Source organism: Sander vitreus, chromosome 20, assembly GCF_031162955.1.
Source record: "Sander vitreus isolate 19-12246 chromosome 20, sanVit1, whole genome shotgun sequence".
NCBI classification, from domain to species: Eukaryota; Metazoa; Chordata; class Actinopteri; order Perciformes; family Percidae; genus Sander; species Sander vitreus.
The window spans coordinates 3,630,464-3,654,873 of NC_135874.1; the positions used below are offsets into that span (position 1 = coordinate 3,630,464).

The 24,410-nt window shown below is 41.7% G+C and overlaps 1 protein-coding gene across 1 annotated transcript; it reads right to left on the bottom strand.

The window, feature by feature from the left end:
* Positions 1-3,127: 3,127 nt before the first annotated feature.
* Positions 3,128-24,180, bottom strand: nsd2 (nuclear receptor binding SET domain protein 2). The gene is made up of 22 exons (XM_078277822.1): positions 24,056-24,180; positions 21,921-22,555; positions 20,852-21,020; positions 20,548-20,714; positions 19,559-19,993; positions 19,094-19,313; positions 18,193-18,302; positions 17,851-17,959; positions 17,604-17,719; positions 14,836-14,925; positions 14,393-14,519; positions 13,530-13,730; positions 12,568-12,747; positions 9,712-9,868; positions 9,360-9,562; positions 9,112-9,215; positions 8,669-8,938; positions 7,749-7,865; positions 7,221-7,362; positions 6,979-7,085; positions 6,259-6,454; positions 3,128-4,497 (listed from the first exon to the last, which is right to left on the bottom strand). The coding sequence occupies exons 2-22, from the start codon at positions 22,524-22,526 to the stop codon at positions 4,175-4,177; spliced, it is 4,149 nt and encodes a 1,382-aa protein (XP_078133948.1). The 5' UTR covers positions 22,527-22,555; positions 24,056-24,180; the 3' UTR covers positions 3,128-4,174.
* Between the last annotated feature and the right edge of the window lie 230 nt (positions 24,181-24,410).

Here is a 24,410-nt window from a genome sequence, read left to right on the forward strand (position 1 = left end):
CACCTTTGGTCTATCAGAGACAGGAAAAAAAATCATATGATTAGATATGAAGGTATCAGTGAATGCACTCACTCAGCTCAGTCACATCCCCCTTCATCTTGTGGTCTCCTTGGTCCGCTCCAGTGAGTCCATGTTCAGGTTCTACTGCACGTGTTGCCGACACCGGTGCAAACGGGCCTGACAGTGAAGGGCAGCCCTATGAGACCAGAGATTGCGTACAGTCTGTTCCGAATTGACTGGACAGAGAGGTGTCGGCCATATCGTCCTGCAAACCTTGACTGCAAATCTGTAGAAGACTGCCTACGGTTCCTAAGTGCTGACAGGATGAGGAAATGGTCTTCTTGGGACGATTTAGCAATTTTTTCATGGGCGCAACCCACATACTCAGCTCTGCTGCTCATCCCACAAATGCATGTTCCTTACTAATGGGGCACCATTTGAAAAGGGAAATAATCAGGCTAACGGTATAAGATTTATTGGCAAGAATCATTGTTACAACAGAGAAATAATCTACCAAACAAAACTTGCCTTACTTTTTGTGCCAAGTTTAACAATTTTGTACAGTATATTGATTTGAATATCAAAAAAGTGTGTCAGGGGGGGGCAACGACACGTAGGTGTGGCGGTGTACTTATCGACAATGCACACTGGCGACAGTGTAGTCTATACACACGTAAGAGTCACACGACAGTCTCCTTCGGTACATTATCCGTGGCACCATCCACTCGCCATACTCTGAACATGCAGAGGACAGAACACGCACAGAGTTCCCGATTTTAGACGACTTCTTTTTCCGTCATACTATGACCGTTTATCACTTCTTTTTTTTCGTCATAGCCTATATACTATGACTTTTTTTGGACATAGTATGCTATGACATTATCACGTTTTCCAACATACTAGACTGACATTTTTTGATGTACACATACTTTCTAGAAAATAAATTCAAACCGTACACTGTTCTACATCCTTCGGCATTATTGAACTTTTTAAGCCAAGAATTCAGTTTAGCGTTAGCTTTTATAAAAAAAAAAACTTAATTAAATATCTTTTTTACATTAGTGGTGTTATTTAACTTTTAAATTAAATTCATACAAAATAAAACCATTCCCACTTTTCCAACTATACTATGACCGTTAACACTGTAGCAAGAGATAGATATATAAAAAAAAAATAATAATAATCAGTGATTGATGATAACAAAAGTCCAGCAGTGCAGACAGTAGATGCATGTTTGGTCACTTTTTATTGCACGATTCAACAGACGTGAGATCCTGCACAAAAGTGTTTCAGCACTGCATCAAGAAAACAAAAACAAAAAACATACAATGTCAGAAATTGTATATTTACAATAGATGCATCACTATTACCACTTATACATTATGTACATATTAGTCTCTGGTTTACTATGACAGTAGTTACAGAATGAAACCCCTACGCACACATTACACCTCAGCTCTACAGGGAATTACAGTGCTTACAAAAAAATAACTGGCTGGACTACATTCACTCAACACAAGTCAAGGTTAGGATACATACAAAGTAAAAAATACTCGTGCGAGACTTTCTACGCCTCTGGACATGTCCCATTTACACGCCCTGGAAAAAAAAAAGGTGCAGTTCTAAAAATGGTCTCTACAACTGAAATCTGGGACATTGAAGATGTTTTAAAAAAAAAAAAAAAAAAACAGATCTCGGCTTTGAGATAAAATAGTCGGCTGAGGAGAAAATATTCAGATTAAGCTTAAGATGAAACCGTTTAAGCATTTTTTTTAGTCAATGTCAGATATGAAGTTAAATGGGAATAAATGTCTGTAGCCTCAGAGTTGCAGAAAAAAAAAAAAAAAAAAAAAAAAACACCTCATTAACTGGCCTAAAACAGAGACTGCCAAAATATTGTGTGCCCTTAATGCAGACTTAAAGGAGCAGTAGGTAAGCCTTATAAAACTAACTTTCTGTCATATCTGCTGAAACTGACCCTATGTTCCAGTAGAACTACATGAAGCAGGTAATAAAAAAAAATTAAATCCAGCTCCTCTGTCTCCACTTACAGCCTGTAGTGAGATTTGCAAAAACCCACAGCTCCCTGTTCAGATGCACCAATCAGGGCTAGGGGGAGGGGGGGTGTCTAACTGCGTGTCAATCACTGCTCATGCACACGCATTCATTCTCCCTTGTGGGGGGAGGGGCTTAGGAGACCGTTTTGGGCTTTAGCGGAAAGGGGGGAGGGACTGAGAAGTTGTCGATGTTCACATTTTTTGGCTAAGTCCTGGATCTTGCTACAGCACCTTTAAATATGAAATGTGAGACAATCACCGTTAACCTGGTACCACAAAGAAAAGAAGGCCAGCCCTTGTTTTTTCTCCTGTTGCCTTTTTGCTTACCCAACATGCATCTTTTCACCGGAACCAACGGGCATCTGAAATGGTTTCAAAACGCCTAGTGTGGTGGCCATTTTAGGACATTTCAAAATCAGTAAAACTAAGCTAAGCAAAGTCTATAAATGTAGCGCCGAGCCTTACAAACTACCATGGAGCTACCACTGGAGCTCACGGACCACACAGTCCGACATGTCCTAAAATGTACTACCAGTTTCTTAACCCTCCTTTGAGATGCCTCGTGCCAATTACAAAAAAGGAGAATCTGACCAATACGTTGGCCAGTTTTGAAGTATTAAACGACAAGCATGATGCAGTTCTGAGGCTAAAAACCCTCGGAGGATTAAAATATTTGAGGTCTGTCCTTTTAAAACCTCAGCTACAACTACTCAATGAGTTTATCACTGATAAAAAGCCAGGCCGGTTGACACCGAAAAGGTTTCAAAATGTGAATCAGCTGAATGTGTATTATTTAAACTTCAGTCTTTGTACCTTCGATTTCAGATACATCAGAGGAAAAATAAAAAAAAGCACCTTAAAAAAGGTTAGGACTCCAAACTAAACTAAGAAAACCTCCCAGAAAAGAATAAGTATTCCTTCATTTATCTGGTTTAGCAGAGAGCAGTAAAGACTTAAAACCTCCCAGTAGTGTTTTCATGTCAGACGGCAGTTTCAGAGCGCTCACCTCGTTCTCTGGACAGGCAGGGAGATAAAAAGGTTCAGCATCCTGATACCAAAAACAAACCAAAAAATATCTTTTTGAAGTGGCCTGGTTGGCTCAGCGGGTAGAGCAGGCGCACATATACTTCGAGGCTTATGCCTCGACGCAGAGGTCCAGGGTTTGAATCCGACCCGTGACGATTTCCTGCATGTCTTCCCCCTCTCTCTCCCTCCCCTTTCTCAACTAGCTGTCCTGCCATTAAAGATGCAAAAAGCCCAAAAAAAATTATCTAAAAAAAAAAAAAAATCATTATGAATCTACAGCAAAAACTGAGCTAAAACAAAACAGGTTGTAAAATAGCAAACAAATGTCTACAGTTAAATGTAACCTATGGCTACAAAACGGAAGTAAAGAGGTCATCTGAGGCCTATCCATAGTGTCTTGGTGTTTCCATATTACATCTGGCATATATATACTATATATAAAAATAAAAACAATCCATTTGGCAACCTGTTTGATGTCTTAAACTATTCCAGTAATCATAATTTTGGTCTTTGATATAAACATATATAGATATGATATAGCTATAAAAATCTGCTGTTCCAGGTCCTCCGTGTGGAGCGACGGAGGGGGAGGGGGGGGGGGGGGTGGGATTCAAGTTAGCAGACGGTGACACTGCTGCTCAAGTTTACTTCCAGCTGGTTCACTTTCTTTTCTGCAGAAACCAACAACAATAAAAAAATAAAAATAAACATGAAAAAGACCAAACTAAAAATGAAAAACGCAGTTTGGTTGGTGGAAGAATAAGAGTAGAAATCCACTAGCTGAAGTTTTCTGACCTGCGCTCGCTCTGCGTTGTGCTTTACCACAGATGGCTCGGCTCAGTGCAGACAAGTAAAAAATAAACCTGAAAATGTTTAAAAATAGAAAAATATTTGAGCTCTGAGCTAGAGGCCGCTGCCAAGCGTGTGAGCCATCAGCGGCTTTCCCTGATGAAGATGTACAGTGCCTTTATTTTTGCCGTCTTGGAGACTTTATTACGTGGGGTTTATATTTGTCCATGAACGGGGGGGGGGGGGGGGCAGGCGTCAGAGTCTAGTTTGGTCTTATGGCTCTGAGAGGTCAAAGGTCACTGTTAGGCCTCTGCTGCTTTCCTCTTGGAGCCTTTTGTTTTGGCCCCGGCTGCTGCCTTCCTGGAGCCTTTAGGGAGCCGGGCGCCAGCGGTGGCAGTAGAGGCGGCCGCTGGCGTCGCGTTAGTCTCCAAGTTGAGGTCCCGATCCCGGTTGTCCGTTCCCTCCGGCTCGTCGTGCTCCTGGCAGCACAGCTGTCCTGTGGGGGGCCAGGGACGCAGCGCCCCCTCCTGGTGAGCATTGCAAAAGGAGTTGGGGCAGAGCTGACAGAAAGCCTCCGAGTTTTTGCCACAGACGTCACAGTGATGCCAGGGGCAGTCCCAGCGGCCTGCAGGGATACGGACACAAAGTTTAGAAGACGTCAAAATGGGGGGGGTGAAATAAACTTAAAACACTGCAGAAATAAAGCTCTCTTAAGAAATTAAACTCCTGAAAAATGTAATGAAAAGGTTATACTTCTTATATCTACAGAGACATACCCAAACCTTGTATTATGCTTATTTGGATTTTTCCCATCTTTTAGTTTGTTATATAGTTTTTTGTGCAATGGGCTGTATGAGAAACAATGTTTTTTGAACATCAAAGCATGTAAACCTATTCTAGTAGACCCCAAGAGTACAAATATGACGCTTTAAAAAGGAGTATGAGTCTCTTTAAATATAAATAAACTTTACAAAAAAGAAATTGACTTGGTGAGCAGCAGGTTGCACTAGGACTGGGCACCGAGACCCGGTGCTAATACGGCACCAGTGCCTAAACGACCGGTACCTACCGGACCGGATAGCAATGCGGATTTCGGTGCCACTGAAATGCCCGATGCTCCGAAACGGACGTTACAGGCAACAGAGGCATCTATCAGGTGACACTAGTTAACACTACACTTGGCAGCAGGTAACGTTAGCCTAGCATTAGCTAGTAGCTGGATTAAACACGGTTAAAACGCTGACAGCTAACGTTAAACGTGTAAAGTCTGACTGTTTTTCCATTGTAGAGGACTCCAACAGCAGGACGTCCAACAGTCTTCTGTTTCGGTTGTCGGAAAAACAACACAGACGGTGCGTTCACTTGAAACTTGTAAGCCTCGTGGTGCATTCAAAGTTATTGTAAAATACCCTTTTTCCATCTGACAAATCCTTATGTGGTAAATATGCTATAACCTTTACATCCCTTGTTCTTGTCAAATAGTACTGAAATGTTGGCGAGATATAGAAGGGACAGAAAAAAAGGGCAATGAGAGGAGATACCTTGAGTTCATGTATTATCTATGTACACTTCCTGAACTGTAATATTCCTATTGTCCAGTACATTTATTTATTTATATAAAAAAAACTTCCGATCTAGTGGCTGTTTTTGTCGTTTAACAGCAATTAACTGGTGAAATATGTTATTTTTATAAGCTATTACATTATTAATAAATCATTTAATTTTGACCATATTGCATTAGCAATAAACAAGCTGTTCTTTAAATGTCGCCGACTGTCAGTTTGTGCTCTTCTTGTACCGTTTAGGTGCCGGCACCTTTTTAAAAGTATCACTTTAGCACAGGTATCGGAATAAACCCAACCCATACCCAACCCTAGGTTGCACCAACCATAGTACAACATTTTACACATTTAAAGGTTGTGATATGTCTTTACAAACAAAAGTGGCTATTGTTTTGTATGAAATGTTTTAGAAAGCCCTTTGAAACATGCATTAGTAGTGAGTAAACATTTGCTTACTCAGTCACAATAATAACCACAATAACTGCAAGTTATGTAGAAAATAAATTTAAATACTTTGATTCGAAATTTAAAAACGATTTGAAAATCTTTGCGCGTGTTTTATGTCAGCCAGATGGGTTGGGTTAACAGGAGTTTTTTTCTGTTTCTTATTGATAATCGATAAAAATCTACAATAACTTGCATTTTTATAGTATGTTTATAGTTTCAAGAGACCCAACGGGTCTTTACACGTATGGAGGCAGACAGGAACAAATAAACACAAGAGCACAAAAGCTCCTTCCCGTTGAATGTGGTGAATATCTGTGATACTACACTGGGCTGAAGCATATTAGCTGCTGCAGCGTGGTATTTCGGGGGTTTCTTACCGAAAGGTCTCTTGGTGAGGTTGAGGCAGGAGAGGTGATAAGCTTTGGTGCAGGTCTTCTTGCCACAGAGCACCAGCTGCCCTCCGTCCCCACAGCGGAAACAATCATCATCAGACTTCTTTCCTTCGGTTTTCCTCCTTTTATACTTTCTCTTCAACCTCTTCCCTTTTGGCTCAGCCGTTTGACCGTTTGAGTTCTGCAAAGGAGACACCAAGTTGGGATTCATTTGATAAATGCCTATGGATTTCCAATATTATATATATTTTTTTGATACGTCTATTTATTGGTATTTTAGAAGGCAACCAATGCATACAAATTCTATAAAATATTACAAGACAGAAAATGGATCCACTCAAAACATGCTGCCGAATCCACTAATGCTAGAGCTGGACAATATATCGATATTATATCGACATCGATATGGGAGGCTAGGTATTGCCTTAGATTTTGGATATCGTAATATGACACAAGTTTAGTCTTTTCCTGGTTTTAAGGGCTGCATTACAGTAATGTGATGTCATTTTCTGAACTCACCAGACTGACTGGATCTGTGCTAAGATAGGCTAGCGGTGGTGGCGTCAGACAGAGTTGCGACACGCACGGAGATGAGAAGGGTGTGTATGGACTTATCCAACTCTGGGGGATACGGTGAATAAGCTAAAGTCCCAATAAGTCGGCGTGTTCCTTTAATAAACCAACAGCTCTGATTAGAAAGCTCACCTTAGGCCGATCACCAAGAAAACCGCTGCAGTTGGGAGCACCGCAGCGACAAACGGTCTTCTCATTCCCAAGGCAGTCCAGGTTGTAATTAAATGTCAGCTCAGTCCCTGAAATACAAAAACATTTTAGGAAAACATATTGGGTTATACGATTAGGTGTCCATCTCAAGCTACTTATTTTGTTGTTGTGAAAGGAATGTGCAGATAAGGCTCTAAAAAGGTCTCGTTTCCAAGTTGTCTCACCTGCTGGGATGTCACAGACAGCGAACAGGCCGACCCGTGTGTCGCCGTTCACCGTCCACTTCTGCGTCTCACAGTTGGGCTGACAGCTGTGGTTCATGAAGCGAGAGTAGTTTCCTTTCGGACCGGCGTCAATGATCCGGTCCTTAAAAAGACAAAGACGACAATTTTGAGTAAGTGCCTCTAAATGAACTTATAGCTTTTATCATTTGTGCATTATATTCCCATTTTATTGTACCAACATTACAATTTACAGTATGTAGCACTACATACCTAATTAGCATTTTGTCACTTTATTATATTATTTATATCATTAGCTTTAACAGATCCATGTATAGGATTCAGCTGTAGCTGAGGAAGATTTGTAGTATTGACTACTGTAATGTTACAGTTACCTATGGTGCAACATTCCCAATGCAATACCATTGTGTTTCTCTCGCTCACAGAGGAAGTGGTACTGCTGCTGAGAAAACAGCACCTGGACACCCCGCTGAGCAAAAAAGTACCTCCAACTTTTGGTTGGCCACTAACCTTGTCGATGGTGAGCATGTAGAAATCCGTGATATTATTCTCCTGGGCGTATTTGATCCTCGCCCTGCACTCCTCCTCGTCTATCAGCTCTCCAATGTACTCGTTTACAAACTCACCCTGTTTGAGAAACAGACCAGCAATGTCTTGATACTAGTCCCGAGCTGATCCACAGGACCATCTGGGTATTGGCTACAGTGCCTTTAAAAACACTATCCACACCCCTTGGAAGGTGTGATTTACAAAAAGACCATTTAATGTCAAAGTGAAAACGACACTGTGTACAAGCCTGATCCTTACTTTCCTGCAACTCAGGCGCCTGTCGCTGAGCTGCCAAAAAGGCAGATTTAACCTTCTTTGAAACAGCAGAAATATCTCCTCAAGTACAACATTTGAGGTATAGCCCGACCCATACAGGAATTTAGAGGCAGATATTCAAGAGTTTAAAACAATGTGGATAACAATATAAATCGGCCGATTTTAAACTGTCTTTACAGAACCCCTAACATTTTTAATAAGGTTTCCTTAAATTTGTTTTTTTAAATCAACTCCAATAGACACATGATAGAATAGTGACAACGTTTCAAAAAATAAACATAGCTTTGGCTTTTCTGTTATTCAATTCCTTGTCATTAATCAGCTGACATGTTTGCTGATGTACCGGCAACGAGCCAATAATTGGACTGGCTGATCTAATTCCAAGTGACTAAAACATGGATTTGCACAAAAACAAAAAATACCAGAAATTATTACTGATTTTGTAAAATCTTCCTGTGCTCATGCAAAAAACATAACCAATGTTTTTATCTACCCTGATTATAAGTCTTCAGCTTTTCAGTACGACTTTCAATGGGATGAATCTTTTCTGATATTATGTACATTTGCATGACACATTGGCTGATCCCACTAAAAGACCATTTTACCTTCTTGATGTCCCGCAGAGAGATCAGGCCCCAGCCCTTGCCTGGGGTCTTGATGATCTTGGTCTCTGGGTAGAGACGTTTGGTGAAGTCCTGGTTACAGCAGCGCTCCCCGTTGGGACACACCTGAGGGTGGCACTCGTACTGCAGCATGCGGTTGAGACACTCGGACTCAAAGCCGCACGGCCTTTCATCTGTCGGCTTGCAGTTACACTTGGGGATCTCAGAAATGTCTGCGGTGTAGACCTGAACCCTGCCGAAGGGTTTGTTGACCTGAAAAGGAGGAGAACATAAACAAAATAAGAAGAAAAAGGACACAGCAATATCATGAAAGGAGGATCTATTCTGGAAGGATTGAAAGCAATGTAAATAGAGTAAACTCTTCACATGTATTCACTTTAAAAAAAGCATTTGAACGAAGAGATGCACACTTTTAGATTTCACACCTTGATGAATTTATATGGGGGTGGCTTGCGGCTGTTCTCTTGCGCTTCCTTGGCCTCTCGTTTAATTTTTATCTCCTTGAATCGAACTTCAGCCTCCAGCAGCGCTGAGGAAACAAAACAATGTAGATGCTCATTACATTCCATCTCAACTACGGAAACATCTTCTGAACAACTTTCATGAGATTTAATGACTTATTCATGGGTTACGGAAATGGCCTAAAAAGTGTATTCCTAGTTTAGATCGTCACCAGTTTTGAAGACTTTGCCAATGCCGGTCCTCTGGTACTTGCTGCCCCGGTCTCCCTCCATGTATGGAAACACCCGACCCTGGTGAGTCCAGAAGTAGTCCTTGGAGCCGAAGAAGAAGACTGGGAACTCTCCGATCTCGTGGCGAAGGTGCTGGATGTTGGTGGGGATGTTTCTGGGGTGGTGGATCTCTGCAGGCCACCACCTGAAGAAGGAAAAAGGCCGGTAGCAGGTGTAAGTTATTTATTCAGAGTCTAGGTCACAATAGAGAACAAGAAGAAACACAGCCATTTGGGTTACATTTTAAAAGATAGAAAATGCAACGGTGCTGAATTAGGGATCAGTTTCTCTGACCTGTATGTTCCCAGTTTGACCCAGATGATGTCTCTGTATTTGGGTTTCTTTCCGGCCCGGCAGTCATTGCAGAACCAGCTCCCATCAGGCATAGCGATGTTCAGGCAGTCGGGGTGAAAAGCTGCAGGACAAGACTCACAGCACAGCAGCTGGCCTCCTGCAACACAAGATCAATTTAAAAACGTTTAGTTTAATTGGTGCCGTATTAAAGCATCAAAGCTGCAGAGAGAGTTCCCATTTACAGTTATCTGTGAGAGGGTGATTAAACGAGCACAATACAATGGGAGCGTTTAGTCCGACTAGCAGCCCAAAAACCTGCCACATAACCACTCAATTTACCTACAGACACTGCTGTTCTGTGTATTTTGGTGCTGAAGCAAAGATGATACAGGGGGTGGGAGGCTAGTGCAGTGGTTCAAGGCATTTTTACTGGATTTTGCATTGATGACAAAAATCATAAAGTTAGTATTCATTTTGATACCAACATTTTTACTTATTTGTCATTCCAAGCTTGACATTTCTACAGCTGGCTTGCTTTCTGGGTTTCAGTATCATCTTGCACAAACTCAGAAAATAACTCGCACATGAACTTACAGCCACCTCTGTAAAACTGGCTGTGAGCGCAACTAAGAAAAAAGGATGCTCAGGACTCCTGCTGTTCAGCATTTCCTGATTTTCAGTAGCAGTACTGAATGAGTGATTGACAGCTCCACACCCGCCCTTGTACAGCTCCAGTGCAGTTTGAGTGCCAAAATGATTTCCTTATTACCCTTTATAGACTAAGGAGATGCTAATTATTTTTGTTTTGCTCTAGAACATTTGCCCTACTCTCTGTAGCGCTATTACATCATATTAAAAGAAGGGTCTCCAGCCACTTAGCTTGAAATAAAGACCCCCTCCACTAACATAACAAAAAAATGAATACAATTTTTGTTTTATTTAATAAACTTTCAGGAAAACATTAGTGGCGGTGCAGCATATTGCAGCCATTTTTTTTTTTTGCTGACATATACAAACTTAACTGATCCCATGCGTCAGGATCTGTGTGGCATATCACCTCTGCTTAACAATAGCCTGAGGGAAACCTCATAAAGAAGGGTTTGGACACACAAGACAGATTTTTCTCACAATGGTTTTAGTTCAAAGTCAACGAGAGGAGAGGTCTGGTTGTGATCTGAATTCCCTAAACTTGGAAATCAATCCAGCCACAAAAAATGCAGACAAGCCGAGCACAAAGAGGAAGAAAAGAAATGCATACTAAGATTTAAACAAGTGCAGGAGAAGCGGTTTACCCTACTACCGGCATAATGCTGTCATTTCTAGAAAAGGCTAGATTTTAAAAGCCGAAGCCAAAGATGAAAACTACTCATGTTTAAAGGATGTTAAAGTGAAGTTTAGTACAAAACCTTCCATTATACAGCTGGAATTAGTTTTTTTAACAGCACGAAAGATCCTTTAAGTGATCCTTAAAGGAACACGCCGACTTATTGGGACTTCAGCTTATTCCCCGTATCCCCCAGAGTTAGACAAGTCCACACATACCCTTCTCATCTCAGTGCGTGTTGTAACTCTATCCGACACACCCAGCGCTAGCCTAGCTTAGCACAGGTCCTGGAGGTAACCGGCTCCATCTAGCCTACTGCTCCCAATAAGTGACAAAATAAGGCCAACATGTTCCTGTTTACATGTTGTGATTTGTATAGTCACAGCATGTACAAATAACAAGGTCACATGAGACACAGCCATCTTCTAACCGTATATATACTGGGAACTATATTCTCAGAAGGCGAAGCACTGCTACTTGGGCGGAGTGATTAGCGCAACACCTGAAAAGCACCGTTGTTACTCTCGGCTCCTCACCACGGGGCTTCTCAGGTGCTGCGCGCAAATCACTCCGCACAAGTAGCAGTGCTTCGCCTTCTGAGAATATAGTTCCCAGTATGTATACCAGGGGTGTCAAACTCAACTTCACTAAGAGCCACACTGGAAACTAAGAATCACATCAAGGGCCAGACATGTAGTTTATTGACATGCTTTATTTAATAGAAGAAGTCAAACATATTTTACTGTATTATTGCATGTCTCATATAGTCTTTTCACTTACAGCTTGGTCGACATAAAGCCCCCAAAAAGTAACTTAGCCATCGAAGAAAAAAGCAACAAAAAAGGTTGAAAAAAGCAGAGAAACAAACGTGCCAAAAGACAACTTCAAAAAGGGGCAAAAACATTGAAAAAATGTGTCAAATGCGTCGGTAAAAGTGACAAAAACCTTACGAAAAAGTGGCAAAAAATTGAAAAAGCGAAAAAACTAGGCGGGCCAACATTTATTATGAACCTTAATTGATATGCGTGGCCGGATCAAAACCTGCAAGGGGCCGGATTTGGCCCGCGGGCCTTGAGTTTGACACAGTGCCATGGGACTTTTCAGGTGTTGCGCTAATCACTCCGCCCAAGTAGCAGTGCTTCGCCTTCTGAGAATATAGTTCCCAGTATATATACGGTTAGAAGACGGCTGTGTCTCATGTGACCTTGTTATTTGTACACGCTGTGACTACACAAATCACAACATGTAAATAGGAACATGTTGGCATTATTTTGTCACTTATTGGGAGCAGTAGGCTAGATGGAGCCGGTTACCTCCAGGATCTGTGCTAAGCTAGGCTAGCGGTGGGTGTGTCGGATAGAGTTACGACACGCACGGAGATGAGAAGGGTATGTCTGGACTTATCTAACTCTGGGGGTTACGGGGAATAAGACAAAGTCCCAATAAGTCAGCTTGTTCCTTTAAAATGCAGACTGGCTAAGTAGACAAAAGAAATGATCACACACTCCATGTTGATAAGAGAAGTAGCAAACCTTTAGAGCAGACGAAGCACCAGCTGACGTTGACATGACTGTGGTGGCTGTAGCCCTTCTTGGCGTTGAAGTGGTTGGTGCAGATAATGGCGGCGTTGGTGATCATCTCACTGCCGGCGGCAACACACAGGTCACCGACGTGGTAGGCGACAGGGCAGCGCAGGCAACGCATCAACCTACCTGCAGTACGCAGAGTGAGAGGGACACCAGATTAGATAGAGTTACATCACTCGGACAAGTACAAGTGACCAAAAATGCCTGCTGTAGATAAGTGCTGTTGAACGGTTTTGCTTTAAGTCTACAACACTAGGCTGATTCTGTTTAGGGAAACTGGTCCTGTCTGTCACAAACTGTATGAAGGGGGGCTGCATCATATTTAAATCAGTGCCTCGTTTTCACGGCCACCAAATGAAATGCTCACTAGGTAATATGTATCCTAAATAGAGAAAGCAAAAATGCAGGATTTCTTTTCATTTTTCATCAAAATGCGGCCTGGCTGTAGTTGGAGACCCCTTTCTCCAAACAAATTCATTTTCCTTCAGCTAGTTTTTATCTGTAAATGTCATGCTTTTAACTGTGAGGTTCAAATGATTTACAGTAACAGTCAGAAACTTTTGGTCATTTAACATTATCAAAATCATGTCCTTTTTTTATACATAACAGATCTATTCTGAAATTTGGTAACAAAGGTCAGGATGGTGCTGCCTGATAATGATGATCCTTTAGTTATTAAAATACAGTTGACACACACACAGGATTTAACTGAAATCTCAGTTTAAGCACCCCTAAAATGTAACAGAATTTCAACAGTAAATGAATTGCAAAGTTTAACCATAATAATAGTGTGAAATACATTTCCCCCCTTTTTTTGTGCTGATCCGAAAATTGATCGAATCCGTAACCCAAAACCGTGAGTTTTGTGATCCGTTGCACCCCTAATCTCTAGTGCTGCAGAGCCTCACCTTTGGTGGACTTCTGCTTGGTGCGGCAGCCGTAGTGGCAGCTCAGGCAGGTGTGGAGCGGACAGCGGAAGCCCCTGTTGTCAAACACAGTGAGGGGGTTGAGGCGGATGCACGCCTCGTGGTAAAACTTGCCGCAGTGCGGGACGTGGCAGCGACGCACCGCGCCGTCCGACTGCTTACAGCTGAAACACGAGTGAATTCCTGAGAGGAGAAACACGAAGAGAATCAAAAAGGAGGGAAGAAATTGACAGTAGTAATTACAAACATTGCTTCTGTTATCACGGAGCACCAGAGAGCAGCGCAGGCATTTAATTGGCACCGAAATAAGGTGCCCGTTTCGGTACCCAACCCTAGTTCTAGCAAAAACCTTACGGATGCAACTACTACCAACTTACTCTGTCTGTCTGAGTTAAACCCCTCATAATACATTCCTGTCATGTTACGGTTTCAAAAAGCAATAACAATTAGGCATGAGTCAAAAGTAATTTATATTAAAAAAAAAAATTCCAAAATAGTCATTGGTTACAGCCTTTACAATAAAAATTTTTTTAAAAGAAATGTAACGAAAACTGCTTTTAATCACATTTATATTATTGTAAAGTGAATAACTAAATAAAAACCTTGTGGTTTTGACATTTGGTCAGAGAAAACCAAATAACATGATTATATTGAAGATATAACATTCATAGATTAGAGAAGAAAAAAAAAAAAATAGATGACTTCCTAACAAAAGTAATTTTTAGGTATGATTAAAAAGGGACTTGCTTAGACTTTTATATTACAGTCAACAACTGAAAGTTGAAAGCAAGAGGTCACTTATAACTGACCAAACGTTGTTCCCTGGACATGTGTGAACTTCTAACCTGTGCTGCACTCCTGACACAGAAGCTTCTCGTCAGGTTTGAGTGACAGGCCCAGACAGTGGAGGTGAAACATCCCACAACACTGGCCTTCACAGGGCACCAAGTCCTCGCCAGCCTGCTCACACATCTGCAGGAAAAACAAATACACAGATCAAAATATATGACATAAGATTGAGACGTTTTGGTGCATGCGATCAGAATAAAAGATCAGAGAATGACATGGTAATCAGGAGAACTAGAGACGTTAATTGGGACGTGTGAGAAACCAAAAACATTTGAAATTTAGAAAACATGTCTATATTACACAGATTATACAAGAATGTGTGATCCAGCATGCTCGGTTATGTGAAACACTTCACCCTGATATATTGTATTTAAAAAACAAGCAGGTGATGCCACTTTTACAAAATAAGAAAAGTAAAATTTGTAAGCGGAAGACCTACCTGGCAGACAAACTCTTTCTTCCGTTCGCCCTTCTTCGTCCCGTCTAAGCTGTCACTCGGAGATTCAGGGCGTCCTTCACTCCCAGAGCCCTGCAGCAGACGTGTGGTGAATTTCGGATAAATTAGACAATTGCGATTCATAACAATTCTATAGCCATACATTCACACCATCTGCAGAGCGATTAACAATCACCTAAAATCCATTACTTTTCAACAGACCCGAGTGACAAAGGAAACTAATTAACAATCAAAACTGCCATAAGGGGAAAATGGCCCTGTACTTTGATTTGAAAATAAATAGGCTGGTTAGGGCTGTCAAAATGAACGCATTCATTACAAGTTAACGCAAGGTCCATTTAACGGCACTACATTTTCTGACACGCTATTGACAAACGCGCATTCTGTAACGTGGTCCCCCGAGCCGATCAGTAGTTTAGGAAATCAGAAGGCGATGCGGCGCTGCATCCATGCGCTGCACTCACCGGAGATTTCTCTCAGTAATCAGTTACCTCGGGGTCACAGCACATTATTCTGACCCGCAGTGGGAACTTCGGTCGCATGCTTCGACTGTTCTGAAGATAGAGGAGGGGCATTAGGCTGACGCGTGCGCCGAGCACTTTCTGCAAGTAGCCAGACAGTGGGACTTGAACATAAAGTCAGAACACTGACCGCTGTTAGTGCACAGAACATGACTGCCAGGCAACTAGCGTTGGAGCACATAGCCTCCACCAAGCCATTCCACTTAGTAAAAGGGAATGTTTTGTGAGCCTTTATTATTAAACACAATGACAGTTACATTTAGCTGACCAATGTACAGTGAGTCTGTTGCTGTAATGCACGAGCTCCATTGTTTTGTGTTGAGCTGCTACCGTTCTAAGTGTAAAGTGGGACACTACATTGTGTCAGTACTACCAAGTAGTGTTCCATTCAGGTCAACGTGCCCATCTGTTGTAGCTTGATGGGCTTGAGTTTGCCATATTATGCTTTTTCAGCAAATATTTTGAGCGTACAGTACCTTTGAGGTTTTTCTGGAGAATATTCTAGACAGTCATTGTCATTGTTGCAATAATAATAAACATCTACATAGAGCAAGAATATTTGTCTCACATGCAGATAAGAGCATTAAAAACTAGGGGTGCACCGATCCGATATTAAGATCGGATATCGGCCCCGATATTGACAAAATAGCTGGATCGGGGATCGGAAAAATGAACAGATCCACGGGCCGATCCAGTTTTTTGTTTTTTTCCCCCCCTCAGTCGCAGCACTGGGACCCATGTTAACTGCGTACCCTTCTCACGCATGGTAGTAACTTTATAACACAACCATTAATAACCCACAACTAACTTTATTTAAAAGGATAAAACACCATAGCACATAACAATTTGTGACTTAAACAGTTTCTAACACTAATAATTTTACATTTACAGATGTAGCTACACTGCCGAACGGCATGTTGGGTAACATTATCGCTGCTAGCTGGCCAGGTAGCATAACAGTCTGTTAAGCTGGGAGAGGCTCCGGTCGCTACTGCACATTCAAGAACAGAGAAGAAAGTTAGAGGATGAAGAAAGACCGGAGATACACCAGAACAACGTATGCTCAAGAGAGGAACCGTCTGTTGTTACAAGGTTTTTTTGTTTCTAAAAAAAAATCGGACATAATTTAGCCACTGTTGTCTCCCGTCGCGCTAACGTTACTCGGCCGTGCTAACGTTACAGTGCTAACGTTAAAGACGTGTCACTTCAAGCATGCAGCGGAGCAACATTATGAACGCAATTCAGCTACGGTCCCGCTACAGACCGTTGAGAAAGACGGGTTCAGAGCAATGATTAAAACACTGGATTTAAGATGCCTTGCCTGGATGAAATATGTCCGCCAACCTGCTAACATCATTCAAACAGCGAAGGAGGCTGACAGCGGAGCTACGTTCAGTCACGCACTACAACCACACTACAACCTAACTTACCTAGTTGTTTGTATGTGTATTCATTCGATTTGAGTTTATTTTACCTCTTTGCAGGAAAAAAAAATTGTTTAGATTCTGTAACGGTTTCATGGATTCTCCTTCATATTAACGTTATTGTATAATGTTGATGAGTCAAGCAAACCCTTTAGTAATCAAAGCTTTTAGTAAACATGATGACATTAAATGTTTGTGATATTCTATGTACTCCTGACAGTAGAATAAGCCATTATAAACCTATATAAAGGCCCATTATTGTTATTTATTTAAATTTATTTTAAGAAGTTTGATTACATTATATTTTATATTTGAATGCACAATTGTTTTTTAAATAACAAATAAGAATTCAATACATTACATCTATGTTATTTTGTCTTAGTTAGGAAAGTAATGTTTAGTTAGGAAAGTCTGGTGCCTTTAGTCTCTTCCACATGGTGGAAGGAAGGCATAAGGTGCAAAAGGTATACAGTTTATTATGAATTAAACAACGGTATCGGATCAGTATCTGGTATCGACAGATACACAAAGCCCTGGCATCGGTATCGGGACTGAAAAAGTCGTTTCGGTGCATCCCTATTAAAAACTTGAGAAATATCCCTTTCAAAGTAAATTTAGAACAGGTAGAAGATGTGTGATTAACTGCGAGTTAACTCTGAACAATCATGGGATTAATCAAGATTAAATATTTTAATCGATTGACAGCCCTAGTAATAATACTGGGCAGGTTCAAGAATAAAATAATCGCAGCAACATCAAACTGCAAAATAACGATTTAACCTGTTCGCGGCTCCTTCAGACATACCTCGGGATCAGGACACGGGGAGGTCCGCCTCTTCTTTGCCTTGGGGGACGTGGCCTGGTTCTCTCCATCCTGCTTCCTTTTCCTCCTACGCTTTGGTTTCTCTGCGCCTTGGACATCTGTAAAAAGAAAAAAGATGTTTGAAATATGACAAAAGTACAAATGACAGATGTTTCAGATGTGAATTTAGAAGAGAAACAGAAGAAAGCGATGCTATTCTTCAATACAGAACAGTAACAGGATGGTTTACCAGTGAGGAGAGCTTTCGACTTGGTTAGTCTCTTCTTGGTTTCCGTTGCGTCTTTGTCAGCTTTCTTCCTCCTCCTTTGCTTTTTGTCTGTTCCTTCTGAAGTCGAGGCCTGGTAAGGTTTGTGGATGTGAAAACACAATAAAGTCAACATCTTATTGCAAAGTGCTTACCATCTATTTTAGTAGTGACGCATCATCGTAAACATTGTTTTTGTTAGTAGCTTACTCAGCAAATAAAAGACAAAGTCTCCACAGCGAGGTCCTCCTCAATGCCAGCAATTACTTTGCAAGAACAGGGGCAGGTCTGGGTCTGAAATAACACTGCACCTGATGGAAACCTCACCTGTTTCGCAGCATCTTTGCTCGTTTTACGTCTCTTTTTAGGCTGCTGAACCTTATCTGCCGTAGCGTCTGTTGGTGGCCGTTCAGAGGTCTTCTTTCGCTGCCTCTTGACTAAAAACAAAAACGCACAAAAAAAAGATCAAACACCCTGCAAACAATATTTTCAGGCAGCTTTTAGACTAGCTTGATGATGAAGTTCAAAAGCTTTCTCCCACAACGTGCCAAGTACCTAAGTGGGCTAAAGAAAATATAAAAAAAAGGAAAAAAGAAATTGCCAGACACAGCTTAAGGAAGAAATGTCTCATTCTCCTACATTTGTTTACTTGGATGAGAAATTTTTTTCGCCTGTTCTTCACTTTGTAAACTACAACAACAAAAGGCTCTTTAGAAAGAAAAATCAATTAATAAAGCTACATATGTAAATCAATGTTTATTGATTAACAGATTAAGGATTATTAGTATTAGTTGTTGGTTTTAGTACTTCTACCAAGTATCATTTTAAACTTTTGCTATGCTTTATAAATAGTAATCTGCACCCAATGGCAATGTGATCTGTACAAATGAGATTTTGGTGTATGTGAACACATTAAAAGCAACACTATCAAACAGCATGGTGGATGAATTCTCTGCATTTCTAAGTTTCAGTGCTATCAAGGATAAACTGCTTACTTGGTTTTAGCAGTCCCACAACGAAAATGAACCCTCTTTATACAATCGGGAGGGGACATTCTTAAATATACTGTTCACAAAAATGATACATTCCACAATAACCCAACCACTTTGCTATTTTACTAGCCACATGTGGCAATTTAAAGCAGGAGATTCCACAGCTCTGGTAAACACATACCAGCCAAGGCCAAATTTAACCACCCAGCCTGGGTTTCAACTTTCATTCAACCAACCTGGAAGCGAAACTGGAAGTGAGATTGCTTCAGCAATATTGTCTGTCGAAGAAACCAGCTTTGATTTCCTTTTCTTCCCAGGGTCAGAAGTGTTGTCCGTTGCAGTTTTTTTCCTTCTCCTCACCGTCTTTGTGGAGGACTGCGCCTGTCTGGGCCTCCTCTTTTTCTTCTGAGCTATGACTGATTCAGCTTGTAGATCTGGTGCAGAAGTGGTGAGATCCTATGAAGAAGGAACCAAATTAGTAAGTATTAAATGTAGCAATGGGCATTTCAAGCTAAAGATACTATTTGATATTCACTGGGAACTATTCGACCACTCTTTGAATGGACTTGGCATGTTCCTCCTGTATGTACAGTAGCATCTAGCCACATCTCACTTCGATCCTGTGTCTGCACGAAAAGAACTACAAATGATGCACAACACAAGCCTTCTCCTGATCATACATTTTAGTGAGCTATCCTAACCTGTGAGGTCGGCAGCAGATGAAGCATTTCTTTTGAAGAAACTGTGTTGTTCAATTGCTTTTTCGAGAGAAAATTATTCAGATGGCCTTTGCCCCTTCTTTGCCAGTTGAGTTTTGTTGTGGATGTTTGGGTCTTTTTCCCGGTTGAAGTGCTGTCTTGGGACTGAGGGGCGGCTGTGGGCTCGTTGGTAGGGCCCACCAGCGGGGAGTGGAGATCTGGGCTAAGTCTAGACTCGGTTTCCTGGTCCATCTCGTTACTCTTCTGCTGTGGCTTCAACTTCTCCAGGATGCAGGGGTTCAGATGAGGCCCGTCATCATCATACAGAAATGTGAAGTTCACCACGCGCTCATCCAGGGACATGCTGAAGGCCTCCTTGGCCTGAATGATGCCCATGTTCCACTGAGCCTGGAGTTTAAGGGGCACAGAGGGAGCTGTCTGCATGGCATAGGGAGACAATTGCAAAGTTATACAACAAGTTACAAAAGACAGAGCGCAGTAGTAATGTTTAACCATTGTTTTCAACCAGAGAACACATGTTGCTACCAAGACAATGCCATTATAAAAACAAAATACTTGTTTTTACACATTGGCCAATATCTAAAACTAAGATTACATACTTGATTAGCAGCATGTGACAGTTGTGTAGGAAAAGCCTTGATAACAACCATGGCAAAAAAGACCTGCACTGATTTGTGTTTTGTAAACATGATTCCTTTCTCGTTGACATTGGGAAAATGGACTAAAGTACAACTAGGCTAGCTGCTTACATAATGGGCTTGAGGATTAGGAAATTGCCTGATTTTTCATTTGGCATGCACTTCAACTTTCTAAAAATGTCATGATGAGAGAACTTTGTATAATTATTTTTAAGGAAGTGCAATGTTTTAATGTTGCAAGGCTTCTGAGCCAAGTCTTCTCAAACAACAGAAAACCACATTCTCTACGGGCCGATACGTACGGCCGTCACTTCGGAGAAGAAGCTGATTTACCTTTTTGTGGATGACACGGGAGGCTGGCGGTTTCTTGCCCTGGCTAAGCTCCTGGTATTGATCCTCCCCAGTGAAGGACACCATGTTTTTCTCAAAGATGTAGCCCCTCTCGGGGGCGTCTCCAAAATACTGCACATGGTAAAGGAGGCCCGACCTGCTGTTGACAGCTAAAAAAAAAAGCAAACAAGAAAGAAAAAAAATAAACATAAAATACAAATAAATAATGGTATAAAAAGAGACTAACTTTTAAACCCATCACTTAAAGCAAAGTTAAATTGATGCAGGTGGTGAGACCGTATCTCACCTTTCTGTTTCGGTTTGATGTGATTGTTGAATTCCGGGTCTGTGGTCACCATGCAAGGCCACCAGGGGTATCCTGACACCTTGGTCCAAACCAAATCACCAACAGAAAACCGGATCAGCAGAGGGGAGTCTTCTGTATCCTCCTGCGTCAACTCTGGGATGAGATCAGACTGGAGAAGAGAAAGAAGTTACATCTTTCAAGGGGATCCTCAAGAGGAGACTGTTATTCTGCTGCGGAAAAGTTCTTTTAGTCAGTCAGCCTGGTCCATCAGAGGGTCATCCCAAACCACATCAGACAGTTAAACACATGTTGTATATTTTTCTGTTGTCTTGTTTTATGCTAAGTTATGTGTTGTACTTTGTCTTGTTGTTTTCTGTCTCTGTGACGCTTTATGCTAAGTTTTGTTTTGCTTGTGTTGTCTTTTTTTTGTTTTTTGTATTTTAAAAAGCCTTTTTTAACATCGAAGGCAGGGGACTACAGATGAAAAATAGCCTTTTGGCTTATTCTGGCTTTTTTTAACCCATGGGAAATCATGCGTTTTATTAATCTGCACTGTCCCCTTCCATAAATAAACTGAACTCACATCAGTTAATCAATAGATTAAAATAAAAACTAAACCAAATTCCAACACCTTTTCCTTCCTTTCAGACACATATGCATCACTACCTGCATTTCACACCGGCAAGTATTGGCCTACAATTATACATACAATACATTGGGTCAAACTCTCTCAGCTGTGCATTTAGGTTTAAAGACGCGCAAATTTTCTATCAATTCCCCACATTTTTAAGCCTATGTGGAAATCTTATTTACTTTATATCGAGCAACAATTTCCCCAAGGTATGTGAGAAAATTGTTGAATGTCCCCAGATCAAACACACTTTATCTGTAAGTCAATATTCACTGTGTACTCAACTGTCCATTGGAGGCCTGGTACCGTTTGGTCAAATGTACATGTGTACTTGTGTCTCTAAACCAGTATTAGCTAGACATATTGTAGTTTTTATATTTGCCTCAGACAAAAATATTGATCCTTCTTCTCCTTAAAAAGTAGGAATAAAAGCAAAACCTCATCAGCTGCTCCTGTTCCATCTACAGCATTTGTGTGGTCCAGTGGCTCCACGGGGATGACAGAGGAACTGAGGTTTGGATTGTGAGGTCCCCCCCTCCTTTTCTTAGAGTCCTTTCTCTTCTCTGGTCCAGATATAGTACCTTCGGCGGCTGTAGCCAAACTCGTCCCATTGGCACAGCATGGCTCAAACAGCCGCTGCTCGACCACCTGGGGTATCGTCACCTTCAGTTCATGTTCAGTATCAGGAGTGCAGTTGTGCTGATGGGTGCCATTGGTAGCAGGGGCTTCAGCACCCTTAAGCATAGGTGGCTCTGGGGCACAAAGCTTAGGCAGCGCGTCTTGGTCCCCATTCAGCACACGGGAGGTGAGGTCTTTGAGCCTCTCGTGGCTGTGGTTGTTATGACTGTGGCCAGCCATCTTCTGAAGGGCACCGTCTTGCAGCGTGGCGGCCAGCTGGGCAGCAGCTTTGTCCATTAGTAAAGCAGGGTCACTGCTCATGTCCCCGCCACCTTTCCGTACACTGAGGGACTCTGGTGGCTGCTTCATGCTGATCGGGTTGGCTGGTTCAGGCATTGAAGGCAGGGAGCTACCTTTGCTGTCCATCCCAACTAACCCCCTCCAGGCTCACTGAGCTACAGGACAGGACAGGACAGAAACTTCTTATTCCACAGGTTCCATCACAAAACATTAACACATCATGCAATTATTTTTTCCGTGCTCTTCATTTTGGCAATTTGTAAGAATGGCATTCTGGGATGGGAATCCTATGAGCATAACGTTACACATTTTACAAAATGGCACTCACTTGCTCCAGCAGAGCATGAACAGAGAGCTTGGAGGCGACAGAAAAAAACGGCACCTGTCACGGAATGTTCTAGCCGCGTAGTTTTTAAAATTAAAGTCGAGCGACTAGATTGACCAAATGTCGAATGCAACAATACCTCTGTATAGTAAAGGAATACCAATGTCTCAATTATATCCAGACCTTTACTTTGATCACAACTAATGTAAATTGGGTCAAGTCAAACCCTTTCTCGATTACATCCATGCATACGAACAAAAAACACAGCGCTGGTGGAAAACCTCTTACCGCTACAATTTTAAGTTGGCTCTCTCCTGAAAACGGACTAAGATAGCTACTAGCTGCAGTCTGTGGAAAAGCGGTGTGGCGAATGTAGGAGGCTGGCTCCAGGTTCTCTCGCATGCAGCGAATGCCCAATAAGTGGGTGGCTAGCTGTGCAGCGTAACCACCGCATCGCCGGATAGAAAAGCCGCGGAAATGGAAGCAGCTGACAACTCGGAGTAATATGCTATTAGAGTGCGAATAACTGTATGCCACTTCAGTTAAAAGCTAAACCTTTTACATTGTAGTTTAAATGTCAAGATAACATCAATTATCTTAACACTAGTTGTAATGTAACAACAAGATGACTGTCTAGTTAACAGTACGTTACAGTAACGTCAATAACGCAAGCGTTTTTAACAATCGCTTAGTCATTTTAAAGTTAACCAATAACGTCAAGTGTTCTGACGGCCACCGTAAAATAGCATCTTTAGACAGAGGTTTCACTATCATGTCATGCACGAAAAGGGCTCCGACTATAATCTGAAGCGGAAGCCACGATGTGGGAATCTCACGGATCCCAGCCATGGACAAGCATTTCCCCATATACCGTAACGTTACAACCGCATCTCTGTCATTGCTACAGTCAGCCATTACGCCGCATTCCAGCAAATAGTCAAAGCCGCCACCCAGAAGCTAAACGCAGGTTAGTTCTGCAAACTACGCAAACGTTACTCGATTAAAGCAAATACGTGAATAAATAAACGAGCGTAAGGCTGGATGATTGCGGTAGTGTGTTTAAACTGTTTGGCTATTGTTTCACCGATATTCTCAATTTGTAGGCGCCATGACAGCTCGTTTCAAAAATGCTAACGGTGCTAGCTTAAGCTAACCAGAGTACCATTGAAGCCAAGTCAAATTGCACTAACGTTAGCACAGCCAGCTAGTAAGCGGGTCCCCTCTTGTTAAAATGGATGGTCGGGGCGAAAAAGTGTACTTGCGAAAAACTAATACCGGTTAATAGACCCAGGGTTGACAATAACATGAAAGACCGTTTCTTTGTATTTACCTGTTGAATCTCCTCTCGGTCGTTAAAGGGGGAAAATGTCCGCATTCATCCTGTAAAGCGAAGGATTTCATTCAAGTCGAATCAAAAGCTTGCGGGAAACTCAAACTCTCCGGCCAACCAGCGCGAAAAATACTCACTTCCGATTGGTCGGGAGCAGAGCGAGGCTCCAACCGGTCCTTTCAAAAAACCAAACCGTAGGAAGTAGCTGACCCCGGTGTCTCCCGTCTGTTTTGACATCATTTAACGACTTTTCTAAATTATTTTTCAATCGTTAGTGCTTACATTCGCTGTATATATGTTTATTTGTTTCTTACAAAAAATAATATAAACGAGCTGTGACTAACATATGTCATCA

Coding starts and splice junctions, on each gene's coding strand:
- nsd2 (XM_078277822.1), bottom strand. CDS start 22,526: ATGGACAGCAAAGGTAGCTCCCTGCCTTCAATGCCTGAACCAGCCAAC. Junction 14,926..17,603: donor CCCCGTGTCCTGATCCCGAG/GTATGTCTGAAG, acceptor CGTCTGCTGCAG/GGCTCTGGGAGTGAAGGACG. Junction 13,731..14,392: donor GTGTCAGGAGTGCAGCACAG/GTTAGAAGTTCA, acceptor TTCTCCTCTCAG/GAATTCACTCGTGTTTCAGC.